General features: G+C 33.7%; 1 protein-coding gene across 3 annotated transcripts in view; it reads left to right on the top strand.

Moving 5' to 3' along the window:
* LOC106719329 (unconventional myosin IC) overlaps nt 1–17,742 on the top strand; it is a 41,717-nt gene extending 23,975 nt beyond the window's left edge. Inside the window, exons 2-20 of one of the 3 annotated variants that reach the window (XM_014513650.2) lie at nt 7,760–7,913; nt 8,322–8,437; nt 9,599–9,669; nt 9,958–10,349; nt 10,657–10,869; nt 11,861–12,123; nt 12,245–12,414; nt 12,501–12,655; nt 13,067–13,207; nt 13,380–13,521; nt 13,953–14,070; nt 14,151–14,264; nt 14,354–14,595; nt 15,058–15,327; nt 15,413–15,540; nt 16,187–16,405; nt 16,650–16,750; nt 17,290–17,392; nt 17,708–17,742. In XM_014513650.2, coding sequence (XP_014369136.2) covers nt 7,760–7,913; nt 8,322–8,437; nt 9,599–9,669; nt 9,958–10,349; nt 10,657–10,869; nt 11,861–12,123; nt 12,245–12,414; nt 12,501–12,655; nt 13,067–13,207; nt 13,380–13,521; nt 13,953–14,070; nt 14,151–14,264; nt 14,354–14,595; nt 15,058–15,327; nt 15,413–15,540; nt 16,187–16,405; nt 16,650–16,750; nt 17,290–17,392; nt 17,708–17,722 — 3,127 coding nt within the window. In that variant the 3' untranslated portion in view covers nt 17,723–17,742. Of the gene's footprint in view, nt 1–6,639; nt 6,752–7,759; nt 7,914–8,321; nt 8,438–9,598; nt 9,670–9,957; nt 10,350–10,656; nt 10,870–11,860; nt 12,124–12,244; nt 12,415–12,500; nt 12,656–13,066; nt 13,208–13,379; nt 13,522–13,952; nt 14,071–14,150; nt 14,265–14,353; nt 14,596–15,057; nt 15,328–15,412; nt 15,628–16,186; nt 16,406–16,649; nt 16,751–17,289; nt 17,393–17,707 lie in introns of those variants that run through there. The other 2 variants (XM_014513651.2, XM_014513652.2) reach the window with 2 other exon arrangements.
* Nucleotides 17,743–21,702: the final 3,960 nt, after the last annotated feature.

The following is a 21,702-nucleotide window of genomic DNA, read 5'->3' on the forward strand; positions in this document are numbered from 1 at the left end:
GATGATTTATTGCAAGCATGCGATATCACTTCCGCCGTCGTTATCTATTTATTATGATGAGTAGGAATATTTGTCTATTAAAGTTTAGTTCACAAAAATATTAATTGTCAATAATATTTACAAATTATTACAGCTAACTTTAAAAAATTAATTGTAAAAAAAGCGATTGAAATTATTGTAAATTATTATACCTTCGAGTACTTACAATATCAATCTTCATAAGTGTAAGAAACGTCAATAAAAGGCGGGGTCAACGGGTGGCCTGATTTATTTGTAAAGATGTTTTAAATCTGTTATATTAATCTACTCACTATTTGGTCATCAAATATTCTCTGTAACGAGACACATCAAATGCAACACATCAAATTAAAACAATAAGTATCAACTGACATATTTATTTTGTTCAGAAATAATTATATTTCTGGCAAAGGTATTTGTGAATCTTCTTCAACGAACCGTTCTAGGATCTAAGACAGTGTTATACGAAATATGGGTCTATTATCTATTAACTGCAACTAAGTATTTCACGTAAAATTACAGGTACAGGCCGTATTTTGAAAATCGGCTATCATTTTAACTAAAACTAGCTTTTACCCGCGACTTTGTCCGCGCGGAGTGGAAAGATAGAGAACGGGGTAAAGATTATCCTATGTCCGTTTCCTGGTTCTGAGCTGCCTGCCCACCAATTTTCAGTAAGATCGATTCAGCCGTTCTTGAGTTATAAATGGTGTGACTGATACGACTTTCTTTTATATATATAGATAATACAGATATGTAGTGCTCTGGATTTCCATTAAATTGGTGATATATCTTCGTCTATTTTGGATATCCATTAAATTGGATATATGAATGCGTAAATAGGTAAACCTAATAAGGTAAGGTAAAATAGTATTGAAAAGTATACATTTATAATTTGGATTTCTATTACATTAGAGATATTCTAAACTATTTTATTACATTGTACAAAATGAAATTCATTAGATTGAATTTAATGTGTCTCGGACTTCTTTTAAATAAGAAGCATTAGTAAAAACAAAAGAACTTTTATTAAATTGAAGGTATTTTAGATTTTAGATTTAAATCGAACATTTTCAGTAGGAAGCAGCTGATATTGCAACGACTGCTAAAAAGAGACGTACATTATTACAATAGCGAAGATAATTTGTTTGTTTACAACAAAAAAAAGTATACGCTAAAACGAGAAAAAATGAAGAAAGAGATAGAATAATTGTGTTAGTGTAATTATGATTTTTGCGTATATCGAAAGATTGTTTTAAAATTAATAGAATGTCGTTGAAAATAAGTCAAAACATATTCTTACTAATTGACTATAACGATTTTATAGGTGATAAGAAAGATAGAAGACATCACCCGCAATCGGTTCTTTTCGTCATGTCGTGGTCATGTGACGTACACTCTGTACACTGAGAGCAATTTAACTTTATTTAACATATAACATTAGATCCGACGATATATCATTAGATGCTAGAAGTTATCGATGGCATCTCAGTTGTATAGTTTGATGCGTTGAGATGTATCACTGGATTGGTTATATAGTTTATTTATCAATGTTACAATAAGTTCCCTCTGATGTTAAGAAGTGTTATTGATAAACCTATGTTAATAAATAAAAAAGTAGTTAATACTAAAGTCTGTTCGTGGGTCCTTAGCAAAAAATATATATATTACCAAATTATACGTAAAATTAAATGTTCAATTGTTGGAGTATGAGCAAATGAATATCCGGGTGCAAAATAGTAACAGATACATGTAAATACTGCACAAAAGTTTGATTATTTTCTTTTGAATATTACCAGGTCTCACAGTTTAATAGAAAATTTGTATTGTCTAAATTTAGTTAACTCTAATTCCGTGACGTCGGAATGTCGATAAAAAAAATGACTGAAAAGGTAATTTGTCCATCATTGTCAGCGTAGTATACAAGTGTGTGTAACTAGTGCACGCTGTCATGTGTATTGTACAGGCAGTAGTACATCGGCCCAATCGTCTAAGTTTTATTTGAATTTAAAATATAACTAAACTATAGATAGGTTTAGCGTTCGTCCGTGATTTCGTAAGCGCGGAAAAAATATAGCCTAGGTTCTATTGATAGTCTCGACAAAATCGGTCCATGCGATTCGGAGATTATTCATATGGCCATTTGCCTGATTGTCCCTTATAATATTAACAAAAATTAACTTTAACTGTCAACTTTAACTTGCGTTAAATTTTCATCGATTAAAGGCTTTAACGATTAACGAACTTATATTTTTATTTAACGACTTAACGATTAACGAAGTTAACTTTTGATTAACTGTGCCCACCTGTGACCAGGACCATAACAGGTTCACAAATTATTAACATCCTGAAGGAACTCTTTAGTCGACTGGGTTATCCACATTCAATCACTGCAGATTGTAAATGAGCCAGCAGTTTGTAAATGAAGAGTTTAAAACTTTTTGTGAAGATTGCAACATTAAACTTTTAGTACTGTTCCATATTGGCCGCAAATGAATGGGGAAGTCGAGCTTCAAAATAGGGATATCTTAAAGTGCCTTAGAATAAGTGCAAGCGAAAAAAGAGACACGAATATAAGAGAAACATTATATTAGTATTTTATGATGTATAACTCTACTCCTCACTCAGTAACAGGAAAGACCCCTTCAGAACTTTTCTTTAAACGAAAGAATAGGGATAAGATTCGATGCTACATGATATTATTATTATTCGGGTTTGTTTCAACATACAAAATTTTTCAATTATTTAATTCAATATTTTATTTTGACATTAAGCTTGAGTGTTGTTGATACGCCGGCTTGATAATACATCATGGCGTCGGCCGGAACGCTGAGTGATTAGTGAATTGATACATACAAAAACCAATGATCTTATGACTTATGATAACATTGATACTTAGTAAAGCAACAACTGCAATTCAAAAAGAAAAGGAAATGGATTAGCTAAGTGTGCATTTGACTAACACATAATTATCGTGATTAAATAGTAAATACTTTATTGGCATGGCCGTTTGGTTTATATGAAATTTATGCATAATAATGCATATTATTATGCAAAATAATGAGAAAAAAAAATTAGATTTCAACTTAATTTAAGGTTAATCTATATACTTTTCTTCGTACTATTCATGGCGATCATAGTATATCTTCGAGGGGGAGTTCATTGCAGCCACTGATAGTGACAATGACTCACACTTTTGTTGTTTTGTTTTGTATTTTCTGTACTACAAAATATATCTAAATTATACGTAAAATGTTTGTTAGCAACAAGACCTACCGTTCTCCTATATCAGTTGTTAATTATTGCAGATATCCATTAAGTTGGTTGTACAGTCACATGCACGGAAATGTAAACATTGTTCTTGTTATGACGACATGACTTCTGATGGCGTTGTTCGATGAGTACATCATTTAATCAGATGATGTAAATTTCTTTTAATTTAATTAATTTTTATGACTACCATTAGGTTTAGGTTTAAAGATCTTTATTTAAAAAAAAAAAAAAACACAATGCTTCACTTACAATGAAAAAAAAAAAAAAAAAAAAAGGAGTAGATATGTTCGGAACCGTACCGCCGTGCGTAAACAACTTCTGAAAATCCGTGCTCGTAATTTTATTTAAAAAAATAGTTATGAGTAATTGCATTTATTTAAAGTAATAGTTATAGTTTTTCTGTGCGTTGTAAGGAAGGTGTAAGTTTAAAGCGTTTGCTATAAACAAATGTTTTGTGAAGTTTTTAAATGTTATTAAACTATGCTGAACAATTATTGATATACCCGAAAAATAAATATGTATATCATACAGGCTTGCGGGTTAATACGTAATATAGATACAGAATACAGGATGAATATAAAGCAAAATAAACCTTAACACAACTATAGAAGAGAATCTAACTTGACAGAAATGACAAAGTTATATATGTAGAAAATATTGAGAGATTATTACAGTTCAGCGATGATTATGATTTAAGTTTATTTTTGAAAGCATTAATATTGTTACAATTCTTTATCTCGTCTGACAGTTGTTAAACATTTGAAGGCCTTCGAACGAAATAGTTTTATTCCATAGATAGTTCGCGGAGTAATAGATTTACGAGTAATTTGTGTTTGTTACGTCAGTTATGTTTGTTATCTCTTTTTTCGAGTTTAATGTTAGACTTAATGTTTTTATTTGTTATGTTCATTATGAGAGTACAAGTCCTAAATTTAAACATTTGAGTGACATTAAGTAATTTTGTTTGTTATAAAGTTCATTAGTTGGAGTTCGGTAATCAAAAAATTAAATTGGTGGTAATGATTTTCAGTAGATGTGAATACATTAAATTGGATTAATACAGTGTCAATGAACACAGAGAATTCCATTCAATTGGAATTGAGGTTACCATTAAATTGGAAACACTTAGGTTACCATTAAATTGGAAACACTTAGGTTACCATTAAATTGGAAACACTTAGGTTACCATTAAATTGGAAACACTTAGATTACTATTAAATTGGAAACAGTTAGGTTACCATTAAATTGGAAACAGTTAGGTTACCATTAAATTGGAAACACTTAGGTTACCATTAAATTGGAAACACTTAGATTACTATTAAATTGGAAACAGTTAGGTAACCATTAAATTGGAAACACTTAGATTACCATTTAATTGGAAACAGTTAGGTTACCATTTAATTGGAAACACTTAGATTACCATTAAATTGGAAACAGTTAGGTTACCATTAAATTGGAAACACTTAGATTACCATTAAATTGGAAACACTTAGATTACCATTGAATTGGAAACACTTAGATTACCATTAAATTGGAAACAGTTAGGTAACCATTAAATTGGAAACACTTAGATTACCATTAAATTGGAAACACTTAGATTACCATTAAATTGGAAACACTTAGATTACCATTTAATTGGAAACAGTTAGGTTACCATTAAATTGGAAACAGTTAGGTTACCATTAAATTGGAAACAGTTAGGTTACCATTAAATTGGAAACACTTCGGTTACCATTAAATTGGAAACACTTCGGTTACCATTAAATTGGAAACACTTCGGTTACCATTAAATTGGAAACACTTCGGTTACCATTAAATTGGAAACACTTAGGTTACCATTAAATTGGAAACACTTCGGTTACCATTAAATTGGAAACACTTCGGTTACCATTAAATTGGAAACACTTCGGTTACCATTAAATTGGAAACACTTAGGTTACCATTAAATTGGAAACACTTCGGTTACCATTAAATTGGAAACACTTCGGTTACCATTAAATTGGAAACACTTCGGTTACCATTAAATTGGAAACACTTCGGTTACCATTAAATTGGAAACACTTCGGTTACCATTAAATTGGAAACACTTCGGTTACCATTAAATTGGAAACACTTAGGTTACCATTAAATTGGAACACTTCTATTGCTGACTACAGAGAATTCCATTCAATTGGAATTGAGGTTGCCCCAGAGGACTCGAAATTTATGTTAAAGAATTAGATAGGACAAACAAACTTGCAAGTACATTTATCTCTACGCCTCATGTAGTCGGAAAAACTACATGTCACGGTAAGGAATGAAGAAACTGGACAAATACTAAGAATGAACGTTACACATCTAAAAAGAGTGGAAGAGGAATGGAAATGTAATGGAAATTTAAATGAAGATACATCAAACATTAATGAATGAAACAATCTGGTTGGAAATTATTAATTTATAATTACAGTAAAAAATATATATATAAGATGTTGATTGAGTTGAAAATAATAATAAAATAAAACTTGTTAACAAGGAAGGGATGTAGTGTTTGTGTCTATGGAATAGATACAATTCACTGTCTCATGTACCACACTGGAAGGGACGGCTGTCTCTGGGTAGTTGAGTGACGAACGCGGTACGAAGCGGACGTGCGCCTGCGCTCCAGTGTGGTAGTGGTGAGCCAGTGTCTGTCCTTAATCATCTTTAGGGACCCTATGGTCCTACAATTTGCATTATACAAATAAAGTCCTTGAGTCACCCATGTGACCACCAAGTAATGTGACCGTTATGTTATACCAGTCCATTTGTTTATATACTTCGTATCTATATTATACCATAGTATTTGCTTCCCCTACGCGAAGTAAGGTCGTTGTAATTATTATTCACTTGTATTAAAGCACCTGGTTTTTAAACTCGTCACTGGCCACTTGGTATAGAGTACGATATACGAGTATTTAAAAATATTGCTCCAAAAAGTTTTTAATGTACTCACTTTAAGGAACCGTGAATTGTCAATTGTTAGCCCTAAAAATGTCCATTCCTTTTTAAGATTGACTACATATATCTTTGACTCTAATCTAATTTAAAAAAAAAACAATGTTTACCTCAGAGGGAGAATAGGCATCGACTCACTCTTCAAATTCGGGTCTATCGTCGAATTAACTACTAAATACAAACTCACAATCATAGCGCAAAAAACATTACCCTTCTGAGTGAAATTTAAAAACAAAAGAACTGTCAATGTCATTGCGTTATCAAATTCCCGCGCAAATTGTTAACATTTCATACCGGCTAAAGTTTTGATATCCGTACAACATCCGCACCTTATCTCTCATCCCAGCGAAGTCGTTAGTAGTTATTTATATTATTCTGTCAGTTCACAAATGGATCTCATATTGAAGTGATCTGTGCTCGTGTTCAGAATGGGGTTTAGTGAAGCTGAAGATTGTCAGGGACTCTTGTATCGTATTATAAAGTTGCGGTGAGCAATATTTGCATGATATATTTTTGAAACTAACCGACTTATACTTACCTCCCCACTCAGAATTATTGAGTGATCATTAAGGAACACGCTTAGCGGCGATTAAATATGATTGATGTTCATTCTCTTATACAAATAAAATGTGGATAATTTTTAAAAACAGTATTATTGAAAATAAACGATATTCCTAGAGTACCTATGAGATTTAATTTCTGTGGGCAAAATCAAGTCAAAAGTAGAAGTTAAAGAAAGGATTATTATAACTGTCTAATTTACTTAAATTACTAGAAAAGATAGGTATGAATATTACATACTACTTACGTACATACTCTGTAGACAGTAACTATCTTACTAATATTATAAACGCGAATGTTTGTATGGATGTTTGTTTAAAGGTATCTCCGGAATATCATAACGGATCTTGATGAAATTTGGCACAGATGTAGAACATAGTCTGGTAGAACAAATAAGCTACTTATAAAGTTTTTTTTTTATTCCATACGGACAGAGTCGCGACAACTAGTTATAGAATAACCATTATAATGCTATCATAATTATTATTACATCCCAAGAAGATATATTGCTATGGGGACCGTTATAAAACCGGCTTCAAGATGTTTTGCTGTCGATTAAACATAATGATTCATAGTTCAACAGAGGGATATTGAACCGGCCAGTATGTTCTGATAATAACTAATGTTGTAAGAATTAAGAATTCCACGAACGTTACTGTTTGCTTATCATTTGCCAGATTGATATTCCCACGATTTATCAAACAATAAGAACAAAATATATTGAAAATTGTACGCAAAAACTTACAAAAACCACTACACCTAAATAAAGATTACGCATGTGTTACCTCCGACGCCCATCCTAGACCTAGCATAAATCATCGGCTGGGGACATTCACGAGTCCAACTGTTCTAACATTGTAAGCTGTTGGATTACACAGCATTTTTTTTTACTTTGACGTTTCTTAGATTGACCTTGACTTTGTCCTTGTACCAGCCTGCTCCGTCCGGTGTCGCAGGGCGTGATGGAGCACGCGCTGCAGCACCGCGAACGCGTGGGCGTGCAAGACTTCGTGCTGCTCGAGGACTACCGCTCCGAAGCCGCCTTCATAGACAACCTGCGTAAGCGGTTCAACGAGAACATCATATATGTATGTATACGAGTACTTTCACACCTTGATAATATTACGTTAACTAAGATAGTTATAAGCCTCTGTGTAATGTATTTCTTAATAGATCTTTCCCACGCTTCGTTAAAGTTACTTAAGTATTATGACTTCGCGTACGATTTTTTCCTAGTCTGCTTTTGTTTTTTTTTTTTTGGGCGGCGCCATGCTGCCCTCTCTTTCTCTCCTGGCGTGGGTAGGCCAAAGACTTCTCCTTAAATCTCTTCAACTCCACTGACGTGCTGTCTGTCTTTGTATTAGAAGTCATAGTTTTAAATATAATTTATTCTGTTTGGATTTTAATCCAACATTAGTTTTACAATCCCTAGTCCTAAGTTTATAGGTACAATTTTTCATATAATTTATTTATGTTGTAACACTGTACTTTGATAGACTTACATCGGTAACGTGTTGATCTCCGTCAACCCTTACAAGAATCTTCCCATCTATACTGAGGAGAAGGCGAAGCTTTACTATAAAAAAGCTTTCTTCGAAGCTCCGCCTCATGTGTAAGTACATAATTACATCAATGACTTTACTTTAATTTAAAAAACGAACGAGTAATTTAAATCAAAGATTAAAATACGTAATTTTAAATTCTGTATTTATCAAAGATTAAAAAGTTATATATATTTACATAAAAAAAAACATCACTACAATAAGAAGTCCACAAGTTTGTGGACTTATGTTTGTTCATTATACTTTATCTTAGGAATTAGTATGGTATGTGTCAACATTAATATACCTCGTTGAATATTTCGTTTGTAACCTTAGATATGAGATTGTAAAACGTGCGAACGGACATGTGCTATAAACAAGCTGATAAAGGTATTAACGACGTCCAATAACAGACAGCTGCTAGAAGAATTTCATCGACTAACGTTAGAGATATTGTTATGATAAAATTAGGTATACTATTATATCGATCGGATCAAAACTATTTCAGATTAAGTTGGTAGATTCATAATTTCATCAATAAATATTTAGTAGGGTAATAGTTGAATTCAAAATTGCCCTACTCAACTGTTTCTGTTCACACAGAAAATAATTAAACGCATCTTACTGTAACAGGCAATAACAAATATTAAATATCTTTACTTAATTAAAAACTTGGGTCATACTCTACATATTGGTAAAGAGTAGACAACTTATAAAATGTAACTTCATTCTTTTAAATTTAATAAAATTGTCAACAAACCAGCGTTCGTACGTACTTTAATATAATGCATTAGATAAAATATTTGATACAAGTGTTTATCGACATCAATAACGATATCAACGTGTTATCGTTGTTACTAAATATTACTATGAATTATACTAACACCTAAAATGTACATAATGTACATATATATGTCCGGTGTCGGCACCGACTAGTTTCGGTGTTCGGTAGTTCGAGTCGGTGCCGACACTGTACAAATGTACGTAAGTCTCACAAAAGTTTGAATTTTTTAATAAGGTACAAATGTAAGAGTAAGAACTCGGGTAATTCCTATTATTTATTAACTGGTTACGTGAAAAGTTCGAAAAGTTATAATATATATAAAAACAATTCACTTGGTGAATTATTAGATAAATAAATAAAGTGTAAAGTAAGATAATGTAACTAATCTAACTCATATACGACACGTTAAAACTTTAATTAGCGTTAAATTATAATTTGTGGTTCGTAGATTTGCAATTGCGGACAATGCCTACCGATCATTAGTTTACGAACACCGAGAACAATGCATCCTGATTTCAGGTAAGCCAACCTTGAGACATCAATTCACAGCTGAACAAATATCAATTTATTGAATTCAATATAATTTTAAGTATTTAACACAAGCTTTAATTAAAGTTAAATTTTTTTATAATTATGGTACGAAGTGTCTACATTCTATATGTACTTTTCATGAGTACTAGGAGATTGACTATTTTTTTATTTCAACCTTGTCTTAGTTGCTTCTTGTGCAAAAAATATATGTGCCACAATCGTATTTAAACATCATTGTACAAAAACATCTAATAATTAGTAACAAAAAGTATTTAGGTGAATCGGGATCAGGAAAAACCGAAGCTTCAAAGAAGGTTCTAGAATACATCGCTTCAAGAACAAACCATCTTCGCAATGTTGAAACTGTTAAAGACAAGCTGCTGCAAAGTAACCCGTTACTCGAAGCATTCGGAAACGCCAAAACACATCGGAACGATAATTCAAGTCGCTTCGGCAAATATATGGATATACAATTCAATTTCGAAGGTGCGCCAGAAGGAGGTCATATCTTGAACTATCTTCTAGAAAAGTCTAGAGTCGTAAGCCAAATGTCCGGCGAAAGGAACTTCCATATTTTCTATCAACTGTTGGCTGGTGCAAGCCAAGATTTGCTGAGGCAATTGAAGCTGCAAGGACGACCTGAAGCTTACAAGTATACGACAGACATGGTGAGTTATCAAGTTATATAGGTAGATAATTTTTTATAATTTATTCGATTATTAGATAGTTCCTTTTCTTAGCTTCAATTTCTGTAGCCTAATGGGATGGAGAGAAATTTTTTGACTAAATTGAATCTTGTTTTCGTGTTAAATAATATCAGGTTTTTTGTCAACAATAGACTATCTATCGAGTCTACAAATTTTCATTGTAGAATTTTTTCTAGTAAAAGATCTGTCCATAAAGATTCAACTAATAACATTTCCTTGATTCAATTTCGTCTAAAACGATGGTAATTAAGTTACCACAATTCCACAGCAATCATCGGTGAGCCAAAAGGCGAGTGACGCGGAGCAGTTCCGCGTGGTACAGGAGGCAATGAAGGTGATAGAGATAGGTGAGGCGGAGCAGCGCGAGATGTTCCAAATAGTGGCCAGCGTCCTGCACCTCGGCAACGTGAAGTTCGTGCAAAACGACAAGGGATACGCAGAGATATTGTCACATGATGCCAACAGTGGGAACGTTGCTGATGTAAGATTTCTTTATATTCTGTCCAGCTTTTGTACCAAAAAAAGTGGTCCCAATAAAAACTACGAAGTTAAATTTTGTTTAACATTCTTTGGCAAATATTCAACATCATACTTTCAATTGCTTCCGAATTTGTTCTCAATTATTGTTACGACATTTTACAAAGAGATAAATTAAATGCGTGAAATGGAAATCACCTTCGAATTGCAATTCCGACGCTTTCCCACTAAGCTATAGCATGGTCTCATTTTTCAACTACCACTTTATTTAATCAGATTGTCAGGATATAATAGATCGTTGAATGAAGTTATTTAAATAAGCATTAGGGCAAGGTTCTCTTGTAAGCGCATTGTTCTGCATACTTTCATTTATAAACATTTGTACTACTTCCTCCGGACACTACATTGTATTGATACTTCGTACTTAATCTCTATTGTACGGTATATCAATCTAAGACTATAGTCATCGGTCGGTCAGACGGTCTGATATATGTACATGCAGCTCATCTATTACTTGTATTATGAGAAAGTATAACTTCGTATTTTTTAACCGAATCTCAACAGTCATACCTGATTTTTTTTTTATATCAAAAGCTGGCAAACGAGCAAACGGCCACCTGAATTCACCGCAATAACGAGGCGACCGTTGCCCATAGACGTATGTTGCAGATGCGTTGCCTACCTTTAATCAACGGAGAAGGGGCTTCCCCTCTTCCGCTAAATCCACTTCCCCTTCCCATCCTTTCCTAATAAGAAAAGGGTGGGAAGGGAAAGAATAACTAAAATTAGCCCTCCGGTACCACACTCATCAGACGAAACGAGGAATTGCTTCCACTTCACGCCTGTCTTCTGTGTGGTCGTGGTATTGCACCGGGCGAGCCGGCCAATTCGTGCAACCAACAAATATTGTTGTTGCGGGATCTACCACTGTTCACCAATCTATAGAGGTCGACATTAAAATTCATACAAAAGATATCCATAACGTTTCCTTTCAGCTTCTAAAAGTGGACCCACTGAAGCTCCGGGAAAGTCTAACAAGTCGTACAATAGACGCTAGAGGCGACGTCGTCAACACTCCTCTAGACATGGAGCAGGCGCAGTACGCGCGGGACGCGTTAGCAAAGGCCATATATGACAAACTCTTCAGCTGGCTTGTCTCCAGACTTAACGCTTCTCTCGCCCCTAAGGAGAAAGATCCCAGAGCTTCTGTAATTGGAATCTTGGATATCTACGGATTCGAGATCTTCCCGAAGAATAGGTGAGACTTGCTTATCTAATTTCAACTTTGCAGTAATTAAATTTTAGCTTAAAATTATTGAAAGAAAGATTCCAAGAATCTAGGAACTTACTATTGGTGTTGTCTATCATATGGTCCATAGTTTCGAGCAGTTCTGCATTAACTTCTGCAACGAGAAGCTGCAGCAGCTGTTCATCCAACTGACATTGCGTCAGGAGCAGGAGGAGTACCTGCGCGAGGGCATCGAGTGGGAGCCCGTCGACTACTTCAATAATATCGTCATCTGTGACCTCATAGAAGCCAGGCACAAAGGTCGGCTGAATAACAATATCTTGTTAGCCACAATGAGGTTAATAATATTGTACCAATCTTCTAAACTGCCATGATTTATCTAACAGGTATAATATCAATCCTGGACGATGAGTGTCTGCGGCCGGGAGATGCGACAGACGCCAGCTTCCTGGACAAGTTGACGCAGCATTTGGAGGGACACAAGCACTTCAAGTCGCATCGCAATCTCGACTCCAAGACACAGAAGCTAATGGGCAGAGATGTGAGTAATTTCCCTTTATTGTATACTAATTTTATTTTTCTTCATATATAGGTAAACTGAATTTTTACTTCTATCTGTCTATCTAAAAATTGTATTGTAGTGTGTATTCTATCTAAAAAGTGTATTGTGTCTGTATTCTATCTAAAGATTGTTAATTATGGTTTGACCAACATCAGATAACATCTTGTCATCTATATTTTTTCGTCTAATACTAGTTTCATTTTGTTTTTATAAGTTGACAACGCCTTTAATTAATTATTTGTTAATTTTCAATTCTACAGTTACATTTTTTTATAGCTTCATAATACTCAACCCTCATTTCTTCCATACTATTTCTAATAAAATCTTCAGTATTTTCATCTAATCATAGTAATATAATAATTTAACATTGTATTGTATTGTTTTTGTTAGGAGTTCTGTCTTGTGCATTACGCTGGCGATGTGACGTACAATGTGAACACGTTCCTTGAGAAGAACAACGACTTGCTGTTCCGCGACATGCAGGCGCTCATGGCACGCAGTGATAACACCATCGTTGGCACATGTTTCAAGGTCAACACACCATAAAAATACTTTGATATTCATTTTTAGGGTACCGAACCTCGAAAAGGAAATTTGTTTAGACACTTTCTTAGTGTTGGTTTCATCCACTTAATCTGCAAAAAGATTTTCGAAACTTCTGAGTTTAAGTCGACAGCGTTTCTAATAGTTATTTTCTTTACAGGATTCAAAGTTAATGAGCAAGAAACGTCCGGAGACAGCGATCACTCAGTTCAAGAACTCTCTCAATGACCTCATCAAGATTCTAAGCAGCAAGGAGCCCTCCTACATCCGCTGCATCAAACCTAACGACTTCAAGATGCCCAGTCAGTCCACATTACAATTCTTTATCTATTTTATTTTGTTGTACCTTCTCGTTATATACATTGACTAGCTGTCGCCCGCGACTCCGTCCGCGCGCAGTTAAAAAATGAAAAATAGATGTTGGCCGATTCTCATACCTACTGAATATGCTCACAAAATTTCATGAGAATCGGTCAAGCCGTTTCGGAGGAGTACGGTGACGAAAACTGTGACAAGAGAATTTTATATATTGTTGGCACATGATTAAGTTCTGATTGAGTTCTACCAATAATTTGTTTGCTGCAATAATTTATTTGCTAAGATTTCAGTTATAACATGAATTTAGAAATTTCATGTCTGTCGATAATTATGTGACGTCTTCTAAATCGAAGTTAAGGTCAAATTGTTATAGTAAATATGTTCTGTTAAAGGTAATAAAAGATATTATTTTCAGTGCAATTCGACGACAAGTTGGTATCTCATCAAGTTAAGTATCTCGGTCTGATGGAGAACTTGCGAGTACGTCGCGCTGGTTTCGCATATCGTAGGACTTATGAAGCTTTCTTAGAGAGGTAATACTTATTGTTTACTCAAATTTATATTTATGTAAGTAACATTGTTCTCTGATGTTTTATAATTAATTTATTTTAAGGTACAAGTGCTTGAGTTCAGAAACATGGCCGAACTATCGAGGTGAGGCTCGCGATGGCGTGCAATGCCTCGTCAGCGTGCTCAAATACGAGAAGGAAGAGTACCGCATGGGCAAGTCAGTTACTATTTTATTATCTTCAGCTATTTTGTGTCCCCATTTATAGGCTTTAGGAATTTGAGGTCCATAAATTAATTATTTTCTAGCACCAAGATATTTATTCGATTCCCGAAGACGCTCTTCGATACAGAAGACGCGTACCAGTTGAAGAAGAACGACATCGCGACTATTATTCAGAGCCGATGGCGCGGCTACTGGCAGAGGAAGCAGTACTTGCGCATGAGAGAAGCCGCCATCGTCATACAGAAGTGGGTGCGTCGTTTCCTCGCACAGCGTCTCAAGGAGCGCCGCCGCAAAGCTGCACAAGTCATCCGATCATTTATCAAAGGTACAGTGAATGAAGGATGGAAGGAAAGCTTACAAAGAGCTCAGGAGTTAAGCCCTTGACTTGCAATCTGCAGATCCTAAGCTCGAATATCCCGCCATGTACCAATGTGTTTTTCGATTTTCGGTTTACATATGTACATTTATCCGATGTTCTTACGGTGAAGGAAAACATCGTGATGATGCACATATCTGTGAAGAAATTCAATGATATGTGTGAAGTCAACCCGCACTATGCTATGGTTGACTATGTCCTAGTCGCACCTAACTTAGGGTAGGCTCCGAGCCCCTCTGTGGGGATGTATAGTGAGCTGATGATGATGACAGCTAATGATTTCTTAATAAAAAAAGAACTCATCTGATATTCTGTAGTCTATATCGTAAATCAAAAATCAATTTATGTTCCGTATCAGAACTTCATAAAGAATGTAAAGAGGCGACGACATACTAACTAGTCCTCGTCCAGGTTTCATCACCCGCAATGGTCCGGAGACGCCGGAGAACCGTCGTTTCCTCGGCATCGCGAAGGTGCACTGGCTGAAGCGGCTGAGCACGCAGCTGCCGCACCGGCTGCTGGACCTGAGCTGGCCCGCCTGCCCCGCCACCTGCCGGCAAGCCTCCGCCGAGCTCCAGCGTCTGCACCGCGCCTGGCTCGCGCGCAAGTACAGGCTCGCGCTCTCACCAGAGGACAAGAAGCAGTTCGAGCTTAAGATACTTGCGGAGAGTATATTTAAAGGTGACGATTTTCTCTTTAAATCTTTAATTTTTTTTACATTAAGCCATAATTTGAAATATTGTGCTTTATTTGTAAAACTTTTCAGGAAAGAAGAACAGTTACCCGAGCAGTATAGGCGAGCGCTTTGTGACGGACAGACTGACAGGGGAGCACCGCGTGCTGCGCGACACCTTCATGGCCTCCCCCTCCTGGCCTACTGGGGAACAACTCATCGTTAGTACTTCGATGTCATACTTCCAAATATACTGTTTAAAAAAAAGCAAAACAAGCTTTATAAAGTATGCGACCTAATTAGGAACTTTCAGCAATAGTTAGTTTTAGCAAATCAATTGATTATTTTCAAATATATTTGATGCTAACAATATCAGAAATGTCGCATAATTAGTTTTCATTAAAAATGGAAATTACAACTGAAATATATGGTGATAACTAATTACTAGCGACAAAAGTTTAATATTTTTATATTTATAATATTTAAAAAAAATTAAAAAAAGTTTAATATTTTTATATTTATAATATTTTCTTACTCATTTTTATTTTTTATGTTTTTTAGAAGTAATTTTGAATTATTTAGGTGTAATTGTTTAGTTTAAATTATATTTAATTTTAAGATATTCCTCTCCCAAGTAGGGTTGGCGACAGTCAGGCGGCTGTAAAAACTTAAGCTAAAACTTTAAGGTGTATAAAACTTTGCAGACCCCACATGAGTGGGAAAAGGCCAGGCAGATGATGATTAAAAAATAAAATTATTTATTATACAATATCTATATGTGATAATATTTATCTCCGTACATTTTGCTCTCCATCTCCTAACATATATTTTTATAAAAAGTAATTAACAAGAGTTAACTTAATTCAGTATTCATGTGAGGCGGTGAAGTACGACCGTCGCGGATACAAGCCGCGCGAGCGAGGTCTGCTCGCGTCACAACGTGCGCTATATGTAGTGGACGCGGCGGGACGTAAGACATACAAACTGAAGCACCGACTGCCTCTCGACAAGCTAAGAGTTGTCGTCACCAACGAGACCGACCAGCTCGCACTCATCAAGATACCGCAGGAACTCAAGAAAGATAAGGTCAGATTGACCAGCTTTTTTATATATATCATAAGCGAAGCGACCGCTGTTTATAGACATTTGCAAATACAGATGCATTACCTTTAAATCGACACAGGAAGGGATGCCTCCGTCAAATCCACTTCTCCTTTCCATCCTTTCCTAATAAGAAAAGGTTGGGTAGGGAAAGATGACTAAAATAAGGCCTCTGGTACCAAGCTTATTAAATAAAGCCTCTCTCATATCGCATCTTCAACATTTCCAGGGCGACCTGATCATCTCAGTGACGCACCTGATAGAGGCACTCACCATCGTCACTGACTACACAAAAAAGCCTGAACTTATTGAAATCGTGGACACCAGAACGTAAGATATCAACTTTTACAACTAATTCCAAAACGACACAGATTAATAATTATTTACAGCTATAATTTAGAACATAGTTAAATTTTAACGGCTAGTATTTACGAGGCAATATTTAAATTTGTTGCATTTGTAATGAGTGTTAACAATTTGCATGCTCTCTAATGAAATAAACACAAAGGTGTGAAGGTGAAAAATCACAGGAGTTACGAGTTTTAGATGCTTTGTAAGTACTTAGAATGGACGAAGACATATGCAATAATAAAAAAAAATGGGACCCATCTGCAAGCACTTCCTTTCGATTAAAATAATTTTTATCAAAATCGGACCACCAGGGGCGGAGATTCGCAGTAACACACATAAAAAAAAAATCAGTCGAATTGATAACCTCCTTCTTTTTGAAGTCGGCTAATAACTTAGAGATTACGTTGATATTAGTTTCTTATTTTTATGTTCAATTACTTTCACAATATTTATATAACAGCTACTACATAATGAATAATTAATCAAATATTATACTAGTTGTTAATTTTTTGTGCCAGCATCGCCCATAACCTGGTGAATGGTAAGCAAGGTGGCACCATTGAGGTGACAAACGGGCCGCAGCCCGCCATACAACGCGCCAAAAGTGGCAACCTGCTCGTAGTATGTATTTTGACGTTTTTTATTTTTTAATTTAATAAGAAAGGCTTTTTAAATTTATTTTTATAGTAAAACGAAAAAAAAAACCATAGCTTATTTCATGAATTCACAAATTAACTGTCTATGTGTTATATTTGACAGATTACAAGAATCTTTTAATTTTTTTTAGCATCTGAAAAAGGCCATGGATCTTTCAAATCAATGTCGTTCCAAATCGTCGTCGTCTTTAATTTCCAATAAAATCCGCCAAAAAATTTAGTTTAATATAAATTGAAGGTCATTATTTTAAATAAGCATTTATTTTATTACTTATTTCAGGTTGCAACACCTTGAAATACTACCAGCTCAGTATTACAAAAAATACGTACCTAACATCGACCAACACTAGTTATAATGAAAATTAACGGTAACTGTTATTTATAACTAATATAAACAAATTTTATAACTACAGTCAAAATCTGTTATAACGACATCGAAGGGACTACTCATATTGAGTCGTAAAAACCGATAGTTGTAACAACCGGTGACAGGTATTAATAGGAAAGATATGTATATAACATTCAGCCAGGACCTTTGATTTTGGTCAATTTAACCGGTACGTTGTTCTAAACGATGTCGCCATAAACGGTTTTGACTGTATTATAAACAAATTATACATTTTTGTGTGTTTTCATACGATCGTTCGGTCCCAAAGGGAAATAATAACAATTGGGTCCAATGGCCCAAAGTATGCCCATTTTTGTTAAATTATTCAATCAATTATTTTATATTTTTATGTTATTTTATTAAAAAATAATTATCACACAAAAATATTATGTTAAAATTTAATAAAATAATATATAATTAGTATTTACGAAAATTTTTCAATTTTTGTAACATTTTTTTATTTCGTTAGTTTTGTTAATTTTTTTTACTGAAAAATAATAATTTGAATTTTTAAATATTTGTATTATTTTAGTTTACATAATATTTATTTTTATTTTCGTAAGACTTCTAAGATGTTATTACTTTCCTTTTTTCATACAATCCATACATTCATAGAAAAAAACAGAAAATTATTTATACACATAAAAATAATTCATGATTCGTAATTCATTAGAATTAATTATAAGATTATAGATAAAATATTATATTTCGTACAAAGTACTTATCTATGTTACGCCATTTACGGATACGGTGGGCTTTCACTGCAGAAACATCTGTACTAGTTCCGCTAGTGAAAACACAACTTAAAGTGAACTATAAACTTCTAATAATATATTATAGTTAAATAAAATGTTACATTTCACGTTGTACAATTTGTATTTTGTAAGCTGAATCAACGGTGCCTAGTGACGGCGATGACGGCCATTTTGTAGATTATAAAATGAAAATAAATTCACAATTTTTTAACACTAATTATACTTCATAATTCCTCTTCATATTTAAAAGATAACAAAAATTTAATATCAACTTCTATTATATAAAGCGATTAAATTAATTTCATCGTGTATTTCAAGACTAAGGTCATATAAAATTCTAGTCATCTTATTTGACTCAGTCTGCTTCTATTCAGTGTGTACTCAACGTGCATTTCCACTGCCGAAGCACTATTACAGAAACATAGTCTCCTCAGTTTTTTCAAGAATCTTGATGTTCTTGCAAGTGTTTCAAGAATAAATCAACGGTAAAATCCAAATTATATTTGAACCGGTCAATAAGCAGGCTAACATGTGCCTTAACATAGATGTAAGCTAGTTCCTTCATTTTATTAATAAACGCATTTTATTAAATTGTTGTTTTTATTTCACATAAAAAATAAAGCTTTTGAATATTTTGCTAAACGTTTTCAAGTTCATTGAAGTTAAAGCCTATGCTATAAGCATAACAAGCAATTAATTATTGCAGAACATCTTAATACAAATTTAACATACGGAGAAATATTCTAAGATATGTGTGAAGTCAACCTTTGAACTAGGGGTCAGTTTGACTAAGGCTCACCTCTAACTTAAGTATGTTCCGCGATCCTCAGTGGGAACTATGAGTCGATGACGACTAGTTTAATAAAAAAAGGGATAATAAAAGTCACACATCATAATAATTGCTATTTAATTATTTATAGAAAAGTTAGGTACATTTTTACAATTCATTTTAAATTATAACAATCCAGAGTTATGGCGACACTCGCGGCACTCAGTCTTCTATAAAACAACACAACGCCTTTATAAAATCAACGCAGACGTGTTCAAACATGGACATCAGAGTATAGGAACTGGAACGAAGTTAACATATCACCTAAAAAAATTCCAGCTTTATTAAAAATTTCATTCCAGTTGAAATAGTTCCCAGTAACTTTCCACGGTCGTTTTGATTTAATAAATAAAATTATTCACCCAATTCACCAACATAATAAATGTTCAAAACAACTTACTTAATATTTCATACATATTTTATCTAAATGTTTAAAATTCACTATCACAAAGTCCCCTAAACTCCGGATTATTTGTTACCATGGCAACACCGCCCTTTTATCACTATTTAATACAACTGTCCAGCGGCAGCGGCCATGTTTCCTAATTATGCTCATTTCGCTACAATTCTGATAAGGGAAGCAGAAATTAACTTTGGTTTAGCAAATACTATTGCATAAAATTGGTTTTATTGGTGATGGAATATATTACTAGTACTATTTAGAAATTAATACACAAAAAAATTGACCAATTATTACAATCCCAACACATCAGAAATGTCACCACGGGGTTGGCTTGTGCCGCTACTTGCGACACTTTAAAAGTTGAAAAATCAATGTTTTACATTTCAACTGCTGTTGGAATGTACAAATACCGAATCTAAAGTAACTTCCACTGCTCACAATAAACACGGAGCCAGTTTATTACAAATTGACCAATGCATTCGGTTCAAGAAACTAAATTAGTTTAAAACAGAATAATGGAAGATCTGAGAGAAAAAATACAAGGCATAAATAATTTTGAGCAGATAATACATAAATCTTAGGCTTTCAAGCTTTGGAAACAAGCCTTTTGGCTCATTTCTTAAACTAATTTACTTAACAATAATCCAATCCATTAAATATATCCACATCAATACATGTTTGAACAGTTTTACTATTGCAACATTTGTGTACAAACTTATGTACTACTTCAAGTTATATACAAACACAATGTGATGCTGCTGATATTGCTAAAAGTTGAATATACACATTATTTACTTACAACATATAATTACACTATAACATATTAAATGCCAAATAGTTTGGTAGATCCGATTTATTATGCTAACTTAAATATTACGGATCTCTTTAATTGGAGTCAGTGGAATGAAGATATTGTCACAATTATGTATTAACTTTAAAGACAATTATTCTTATTTAGTTTAAATTATATTCAATTTTAAAATATTCCTCCCAAGTAGAGTTGGCAGGCGGCTGTAAAAACTTAAACCAAAACTTTAAGGTTTATAAAACCTTGCGTACTGACCCCACATGAGTGGGAAACGACCCGGAAGGTTATTTTTATTATGAATGAAGTGAAGTGTAACATGTAATGCCTTCATAGTAGATACTAAATAAAAACTTAATCAAAGACTAGTAAAATAGTTTGGACCTAAAATTGCATCTGCAAAAGTGTCACTAACAAAACAATATTGCCAAAATTTCCTTAATAATGATAATTTTGCTTTTTAATGATCACATAATTTTTACAAATAAATAAAAGTGTACAATATCCGCATTCCACTTAAATATACTCCTAAAAAAATCTACATATTACAAAACAGAACTAATAAACTAAAATGTAACCATACCCATTATATGTACAAACAAATTAAAACTTGAATTCAGTTTATTGCCAAATTGATAATTAACAATTAATATATTTTAACTGAATTAAAAATAAACATTGAGTACATTTTATCATACATATTTTGTTAAAGGCCACAAAAGAGTCTTTATTATTTTAAACTTGGCAATCTTTAGCAAACTTGACACCATTATTATATTAAAAATAATTATCTTTTATATATTTTTATTTCATATACAAATATACTTAACTATCTACATATAGAGATTAACTCAAATCACTCTGTACAATTTATATAGTTACAGGTATTTAAGACTGTATACTAAATATGTAACCACACCAATAAATTCCGTTATACACTTACTAAATTGGAATGGTTTAATTTTAATTTAAAATTTGACTGAGACATGTTGGTAAACAAACAGTTTTTATAACATAACTAGTGATGCAACGGATGTCTGTTTCCGTTTCCGCAAGTGCGGAAGTTCCGCGTGCTTTTCAACATCCGTTTCTGCT

This window comes from Papilio machaon, chromosome 13 (genome assembly GCF_912999745.1).
Source record: "Papilio machaon chromosome 13, ilPapMach1.1, whole genome shotgun sequence".
Taxonomy (NCBI): Eukaryota; Metazoa; Arthropoda; class Insecta; order Lepidoptera; family Papilionidae; genus Papilio; species Papilio machaon.